This window comes from Nicotiana sylvestris, chromosome 3 (assembly GCF_000393655.2).
Source record: "Nicotiana sylvestris chromosome 3, ASM39365v2, whole genome shotgun sequence".
NCBI classification, from domain to species: Eukaryota; Viridiplantae; Streptophyta; class Magnoliopsida; order Solanales; family Solanaceae; genus Nicotiana; species Nicotiana sylvestris.
In genome coordinates, this window is record NC_091059.1 from 198,469,192 (window position 1) to 198,477,801 (window position 8,610).

The window sequence follows — 8,610 nt, forward strand, 5'->3', positions numbered from 1 at the left end:
TATCATGTCAGCGACCATGGGATATCTACTATCAAATAATAAAGTTCGAATGAGTAACTAAGACTACGAGCAAGTTAGGTGTGTAACTAATAATATGTGCTAAAATTAAAATCTTCTTAACATAAACTCCATGTTTTGCTCATAATTAATATATCCTTTCAAAGTCTATTAACATTAAGAAATTCCATGACAATCTTAGACTCTTAGGGGTGGTTTGGTACACGAGATAAGGTGGGATAAAGTGTGGTACTAAATTTATACTATGTTTGGTTGGTAGTATAATGGCTGGTGGTATAAATTTATCCCGGGATAAATTTATACCAACAACCAAACATGGTATAAACTTTGTCCCAAACTTAATCCTGAATATTTCATCTTATTCTACCTTATCCCATCAAATTTGTTATTATTTTATCCCACCTCTCACCTGGGATAAATTAGTCTAAGGATTATAATCTCAGGATTATAATACCAGGATAATTTAGTCCACGTATCAAATGACCCCTTACTTCCATAGAAAGAAATTTTCAAATGTAAAGTTATGTACTAGGACAGAGAAAGAAAGCCAATTACAAAACGAACGAAGAGCAGATTAATCAAAACATAAGAATTGAAACCAATACATTTGCAATAGCATTTTTTATTCTGTTGAAAATAATTATTGTTGTATTTCTTATTGGTTAAGAAAATAAAATAATTGCATTTTGGTCGTGAGAAAAAAAGACTGTCTTTGATAAGTTTTTTTGAATGAGATGATTAAGGACTTATAAGTGGAGTTTCTTAATTTATTGAGTTAGCTAAATAGAATCAACAATCATTATTTTTAGAAACTTACACTTTTGTTAATATTAATTTTAAACTCAAACAAAATATTTAATATAATATTTATTTAACTTTTCAAAGTTTTATATTTATTGAGATAAAATACTCGCGCAACGCGCGTACCTTAAGACTAGTGATTATAAAACTTGTTGGAACATTCAAAAGTTCTAAATCTAACCTTGAAATTATACCTTAAAAGATAAAATTATAAAAAAAGTTTAAGAAATATTTATAAATTATATCACAATAAGTATATTTATACATTAAATATATCTAAAATTTCTATATATGTAATGTCGGGTTGGTTTGGTGTCGGTTTGACTTTCTTTAGTTAAAACCAAACCAAACCAATTATGGTCGGATTTTTTTTCCCAACGCCAAACCAAACCATAGTCGGATTTTTTTTAGTTATGGGAAATTAATAACCACTAATTTTTGAAAATTACTCATTTTCATATTTCAGGCCAACACTAATGTTGCCTCGGAGCCCACAAGCAGGTTTCAGCCGCCGAGCCCACCAGAAATCCCACGTTTCAAGGATTAGAATTTGATGACAAGACCATTAATTAAGAAAAAAATTACATACTAAGTAAGCGCTAGAGGAAGGGGTTGAACCTTCGACCTTGTGGTTAACAGCCACACGCTCTAACCAACTGAGCTACTCCAGCCGTTGCCTCTCCTTGTGGTTGCACATAAAATAATATTTTATTGTAATTCCCTGTCTAATATATAAACTTATATATAGCATAGAGATGATAATAAGGTCAATTTAACTCCTGCAACTATGAATTAGTTCAATCTATTCATTAAAAGTGAAAGGTCAATATACACGCCTTTCAATAAATAGTACGCAACGAGTAACTTATCATTTGATTTATTTTCAATCACATAAACAAATCAAGATATTCCATTTGATACCAAAAGAGCAATGAACAATAAAATTTGTAAATAAGCTTTTCACTATTCCTTCTAATAAGATTTTGGATTGCTAGGTAGTTCTAAAATTACAGTTAAATTTTGAATGTTAGTTATAAAAATATTTACATATACTTGCTTGAAAAATCACCAATCAATTAACATATTTTTGGATGGAACATGTTGTCGTTAGGATATTTAGACCATCTAACACATGTAAGCATGAAAAGCAATAAAAGATACTCCATTCTTTTACAAGATAGTTTAGTTAAAGTAAAATCATTAGCAATTACATATTAACAAAAAAAGGTTATAAAATAAAAGAGAAAAGGACCCGAGAAGCCGGGCGACCCGATCCGAATCAGTAACGTGAAAGGTTTAGTCAACCGGCTTTCTAAAACTAAAACCCTGGGGCTGTATGCAAAGCAAACACTACAACTACAAATAATAAAATGCCCCAAATCTCAAACCTTCGCCTCCTAATCTCCTCCGCCAATCACCCCCGAATACTCTCCCCCTTAACCCTTAAACCTCCCCCTCCCCCTCCCCCTTCTCTTTCTCATCTCTTCAGACTCAAACACCCATTTTCGCACACTCAAAATCCGCGTTTCCTCTTTGCCGCATTCTCTTCTTCATATTCAAGAAAACCGAGAAACATCGAACAGCCCAGTTCGTTAGGAAGGCGGAACAGCAGTTCGAAGGCAGATAATAAAGGGAAGATGGCAATGGAAGAGAAGGGCCCAACTGCTGAGTCTCTTGGGTTTAATAAAAGAAGGGCTGAGGGTAAGGATAAGAACGATGGGAAGAAGAACCTTCAACTCAAAGTCCGCAAGCTTAACCCTGTTAATACAATCTCATACGTTCAGGTACTATATAAGTTGCTGTTCTTATTTTTGTTCAATTTATTGTTACTTCTTCAATCTACAAGGTGTAGGATAAGATAAGAGGATAGTGCTTTGGCGATATTTAATATGATAAAGATTGACAACAATGTATAAGTGTTGATTGAGGTAAGCGATATGGAGTCTGGTGGTGGGAGGTAGCAAGTAGCCGGTGGAGGTATTAGTGGAGGTGCTTGCAAGTTGGTCTGGACACCATGGTTATCAAAGAGAGGATATTGATTGAAAAATGACTTATATTTTGCCCCTTTTGATAGGAAATATTTTCCTTGGAGATAACATTTTCCACACTTCAACACCAAAATATGTTTTCTTCAAGTAAAACATTTTCAACAAAGGAGATTCCAGTTCAGTATTAAAACAAACATTATAACACACTCATTTAACTCAACGTGATTGTTAGTTAATTATAGAAGGTAACTAACTAAACATAAAGCCTATTTATAAGCATTTTTGGTTGGTTTAAAGTCACAGACTTGATAATCTAATTTTGCATAAATGGATTCTAAAGTAGCTCTAATTTAGTCAGATACTTGAATCCATATGGGATTATCTGGTTGGATTTGCTTCTTATTTCCCAATACATGCCTAAATTTGTGATTTTTTAAATATAATAACTGATATTATTCCTCCCTCATCTCCTCATGAAGAAGAAATAGAAAAATCATTAATTTCTTTTCTTTCTTTAAATTCCTCACAGATACTTGGGACTGGCATGGATACACAAGATACAGCACCCTCAGTTCTTCTCTTCTTTGATAAACAGAGGTTTATTTTTAATGCTGGAGAAGTAAGTATTTTGTAGTTGTGGAATTCAAATCCATTCAGTGTGGCACTTGGTTCCTCTGTTGTTTCTGTTTGATTGAAATGTTAGGGCCATCCTCTTCCGGTAAGTAGAATACTAATCTGACTTGAAAGACTAGTTTCCTTGTTACTAGATATTTAATTACTTACAAAGGTTTCTTTTAAAAAATTTAATCCTACTTATTCTCATGACTAAATTACTGGTTTTTTTTTTGAGATGGCTAAGTTACTGGGTTTTCTTTTCACAATGTTGTTGTGCTGACTATTTTCCGTCCATATGCGTTTGGTGCTCTTTTTTTGGTTCTTATTCCTTTGTGAAGAGGTTCTAGGACAGAGCAGAATAAGCAGAAAGTACACTAAGACTTATTTCGTTGCACCTAAAAAACTTCTTTCTGCTCAGGGATTGCAACGCTTCTGCACAGAGCACAAAATTAAGCTGTCAAAGGTACGGAGATGCATAATTCTTTTGTCCTAAATCAGATTTATATTTCCAACTCTTCTTTTCTGGGTATGATGTTGATCCTTTAGTGAAAGATAAGCATAAGCTTTCCTTTTCTTTCTTCTTTCCCAGATAGATCACATATTTCTATCACGGGTCTGCTCGGAAACTGCCGGTGGACTGCCAGGTTTGTTACTACAGAGTTTTTTAAGAGTGAAATGAAGGCTGTTAGCCTATTGATTGCCTAGATCAATCAATGCTGGAACTATAGAATTGGATTAATAATTGCCAGAGGAGAGCTCATAAATATGTTAAATCCTTTTACTTGCAGGTCTTTTATTGACTTTGGCTGGCATGGGAGAAGAAGGAATGTCTGTGAGTATCATATTGGCTTGGTTTATTTATGATATATTGATCAGATAATTAGCTAAAAACAAATGGTGTTTACAAAATGATGCCAATTACAATTTTTAATTTGAAGGTCAATTTATGGGGTCCTTCTGATCTCAAGTACTTGGTCGATGCAATGAAATCATTCATCCCAAATGCCGCCATGGTCCATGCACGGAGTTTTGGCCCAACTGTTGGATCAGTTGATGTTAGTACTGCTTCTTCAGGGACGAGTGATGATCTCTATGTTCCTATTAACGATGAGGTTGTCAAAATATCTGCTGTTCTGTTGCGACCACGTTACTCAAAAGTGTCTGACACAACAAAGGAAGGATCCTCTGAGCTGGATGATCCTCTAGTTGGTGTCAATCATTTGGCAGAGAACCTTTTAGTGCGGAGGATGCATTCCACAGCTGAATTTGCATTAAAGCCTGGGGATCTTTCTGTGGTTTATATTTGTGAGTTGCCTGAAATTAAGGGAAAATTTGACCCCAAAAAGGCTGCTGCTCTTGGGTTGAGGCCTGGCCCAAAATACCGTGAATTGCAACTTGGGAATTCAGTACAGTCGGATCGCCAAGATATCATGGTAAGTTAAAGGATTATTTTTTGCTGTTACTTTACTTCGTACTTATCTCATTTGTTTTCAATGAACTTTTGCGCAGGTTCATCCCAGTGATGTATTGGGGCCGTCTGTTCCTGGTCCTATTGTACTCGTTGTTGACTGCCCAACACCATCTCATCTGCAAGAATTGTCGTCTATACATTCTCTTACTCCATATTATTCATATCCATCCGAAGAATCCAAGGAAATGTGCAAAAAAGTTGATTGTGTGATACACCTTAGTTCTGCTTCAGTAACATGTTCAACTGAATATCAGCAATGGATGTCAAGATTTGGTGAGGCGCAGCACATCATGGCAGGACATCAGCCGTGAGTAACCTTTTAACATTCTCATCTTTTCAGGCTGATATACAGCTTTGTGCTGTTATATATATTTCCTGCTTATACCAGGTAATATGATTTTTCTTGTACCAACCGCAGGAAGAATATTGAAATTCCAATTCTGAAGTCGAGTGCAAGAATCGCCTCAAGACTGAATTATTTGTGCCCTCAATTCTTTCCTGCCCCTGGTTTTTGGTCCCTTCCGCAGTTGAAGAGCTTACCCTCAGTCTCTAAGACCCCAAGTGAGGTACATTATATTGAAATTATGTTTGAATAAAAGATAAGTTTACTTTGAACAGTGATTTAATCTTGGGTATACTTGTTCAATTAAGAAATTATCATTATAATTTTTTTTTTTTTGCAGTTCTCTTCATGTCAAGTTACGGCAGAGAACCTCCTCAAGGTGAGAAAGTTTATTTAATTTGATCCAATTGCTTCTGGCGCAAAATTAGAACCTAGAAACTGCATACCAATTTTTGGTTTCATTTTGTTAGGAATGCGTTTGAAATTTTCCTTTAGATTTAGTGCAATTGACCTCATGCATTGTTTGACTTTGATGCTGGGTTGGACATCATTCAAAATGAACTTCTTTTTGTCGAACAGTTTCATCTTCGTCCATATGCGCAGCTTGGGTTAGACAGATCTGGTATTCCTGAAATTACTTCTCGGCCAAAAATCATAGAAGAGTTAATATCAGAAATTCCTGAAATATTAGATGCTTCTGAACATATTACCCAGATGTTGCATGGCAACAATGTTACAAATGGAGGCAGTGCGACTATGCAGGCGAACAAAGTTATGATCGAAGAGCCCTGGTTGCATGAAACTGCATTACCTAGTTGTTTGGAAGGTGTAACAAGAGAAGACGTGGAGATTGTTCTTCTTGGAACTGGTTCATCTCAGCCTTCAAAATATCGGAATGTTAGTTCTATTTTTGTCAATCTTTTCTCAAAGGGAAGTATTCTGTTAGATTGTGGTGAAGGAACATTGGGACAGCTCAAAAGAAGGTAATGTATAAGTTCATAACCATCAACTTTCTATTTACATATGTTTTTTGTCTGACCTCAATTGAGAGGGATAACGTGCTTTTTGTTTAACAGATTTGGCATTGAAGGTGCTGATGAAGCCGTAAAAGATTTAAGGTGTATTTGGATTTCTCATATTCATGCTGATCATCATACTGGTCTTGCAAGAATACTTGCTCTCCGACGCGATTTGCTCAATGAAACTCCTCATGAACCTTTAATTGTTGTGGGCCCAAGGCAGCTTAAGAGATTCCTCGATGCATACCAAAAACTCGAGGATCTGGATATGCAGTTCCTTGATTGTAGGCATACTACAGAAGCTTCATTAAAGACTTTCGAGTCAAATGAAGATAAGGATGTGAGTGAGAGTGCATGTGTACCAAGTGACCAAAAGAATGGTTCTACCTTATTTGCTAAAGGGAGCCGTATGGAGAGTTATTGGAAGAGGCCAGGCAGTCCGGTTGATTCAGCGGCTGTATTCCCATTGCTGAAGACATTAAAGGAAATTCTCAGAGACGCAGGATTGGAGGCATTGATTAGCTTTCCTGTTATTCATTGTCCACAAGCATATGGCGCTGTCTTGAAGGCTGCTGATAGGACTAATAGCACTGGGAAGAAGATACCAGGATGGAAAATTGTATACTCTGGTGACACTAGGCCGTGTCCAGAACTAGTTGAAGCTTCGCGTGGTGCAACGGTTCTCATACACGAGGCAAGTTGTTATAGTATCATTTTGGGTTTTCCCTTTGATTACAAGTATTTTTCCCAAATTCCGTTATTTGTTTATTTTTGGCTGTCCCAGATTACTGTTTACGTTCCTAATATTAGTATTTTACCACATACTATACTGTACTCTGGGCTTAACGCTTATCATGAGAATTTTAGTTGCCACATGTTCCCATTTTAGCATTATACAAGAACTCAAACTTTCATTTTACCTACTATCATGCAAAGTCAAACAGCATATTGATTTTCTGTGTTGTACTGTAATATGGATGCGACTCTCTATAAGTGTTGAATAGTGTTACTGGATCACTGAGTATCATTCCAAAGATAGCTTGTTTCTCTGAATATTCTTCCTTCTTGAACTGCAATTGTCCTCATAGCTCATGATGTCGTCAGTGCGAGTTGTATGTTATGCTTTCTACAAACTTAATTTCGCTCGTCTTTTTTCTGCCTCTTTCCCGTTACATGTTTTCTTCTGTTTCTATTTATGGAGTCACCTTCTGATGGCTGACCTTGTCTTAAGTTGGATCTGGTTTCTTCATCTTCTTTTCTTCACTTGCAACTTTCAACTTGAAGAAAATTTATAGTTTATTATTTCGGGTGCTTACTGCAGGCTACCTTTGAAGATGGCATGGTGGAGGAAGCCATAGCAAGAAATCATAGCACAACACAGGAAGCCATCGAAGTAGGGGACTCTGCTGGAGCATATCGTATCATCCTCACTCACTTCAGTCAAAGATACCCTAAAATTCCAGTTTTTGATGAAACACACATGCACAAAACATGCATTGCTTTTGATATGATGAGTGTTAACTTAGCAGACCTACCCATGCTTCCAAGAGTTCTTCCATATCTTAAACTGCTATTTCGTGATGAAATGATAGCTGATGATATCGATGTTGCTACAGTAGCTATTTGAATTATTGATTAACACTCATCATGGTAAATATTCTTTTTAAGCATTCAATCCATTAAAATGGATATGTTGATTTTTATACTGTACGATTTATATTGACCTCCCTTGGAGCTCATCATAGTCGACCAACATTTGTTCTGCTTCTCTTAATTATATTATGACTGCTGAAGCTGAAACTTATGCAATGGTTCTAAAAAGAAAAAGCCAAAAGCAATGGATTTCACAGGAAAAGGGTTATCCAGGGAGAGGAAAAGGAAAAACTACAAGCTCCGTTGATTTTGGTTGTATTAAAATTTTTATGATCTTGTATTAATTCTGGGGAAGCATTCTCAAAAAAAAATAATCTGGGGAAGCCCCTCTTTTTCCCACATTTTTTCTAACCTTTTGACTTATGTAAATTTAGGTAGAAAGTCTTCATCAAAATGCCAAATGATTTTTCCAGATGTCTGTTGTAAAATTCGAAAGACAACTTCTCCATTTAGCAGGGTCAGTATGTTACAGCTGCTTTTGAGTGCAGAATACTTCACTGCGTATTTTCAATGTGGCTCGAGCTTGGACTTCTTCCTTCAATCGTTTCACTGTATAAGCTGTTCAGAAGAATAAGGAGGAGGAATCTGTCATCAAAGAAAATCATACTCTCAAGAAGAGTTTGGTGACATACTAGTTTTATTGGAATTGTACGTGAAAATAACATGGCCAGCTAGTTTTTAGATTGGTAATCAAAAAAATAG

General features: G+C 35.9%; 1 protein-coding gene and 1 non-coding gene across 3 annotated transcripts; one reads left to right on the forward strand and one right to left on the reverse strand.

The window, feature by feature from the left end:
• Positions 1 to 1,416: 1,416 nt before the first annotated feature.
• On the reverse strand, positions 1,417 to 1,490 carry TRNAN-GUU (transfer RNA asparagine (anticodon GUU)). Its single transcript has one exon. It is a non-coding gene; the product is annotated as a tRNA-Asn (tRNA).
• A 677-nt stretch (positions 1,491 to 2,167) lies between these two features.
• On the forward strand, positions 2,168 to 8,059 carry LOC104241719 (tRNase Z TRZ3, mitochondrial). Of its 2 annotated transcripts, none has more exons than XM_070171370.1 (12): positions 2,168 to 2,603; positions 3,337 to 3,525; positions 3,761 to 3,885; positions 4,012 to 4,066; positions 4,211 to 4,254; positions 4,361 to 4,855; positions 4,932 to 5,200; positions 5,312 to 5,459; positions 5,577 to 5,615; positions 5,816 to 6,219; positions 6,313 to 6,949; positions 7,577 to 8,059. In XM_070171370.1, the coding sequence occupies exons 2-12, from the start codon at positions 3,504 to 3,506 to the stop codon at positions 7,880 to 7,882; spliced, it is 2,544 nt and encodes an 847-aa protein (XP_070027471.1). In that variant the 5' UTR covers positions 2,168 to 2,603; positions 3,337 to 3,503; the 3' UTR covers positions 7,883 to 8,059. The 2 variants fall into 2 exon arrangements, with proteins under 2 accessions (XP_070027471.1, XP_070027470.1); XM_070171369.1 differs by having other exon boundaries at positions 3,337 to 3,426; positions 3,841 to 3,885.
• Positions 8,060 to 8,610: the final 551 nt, after the last annotated feature.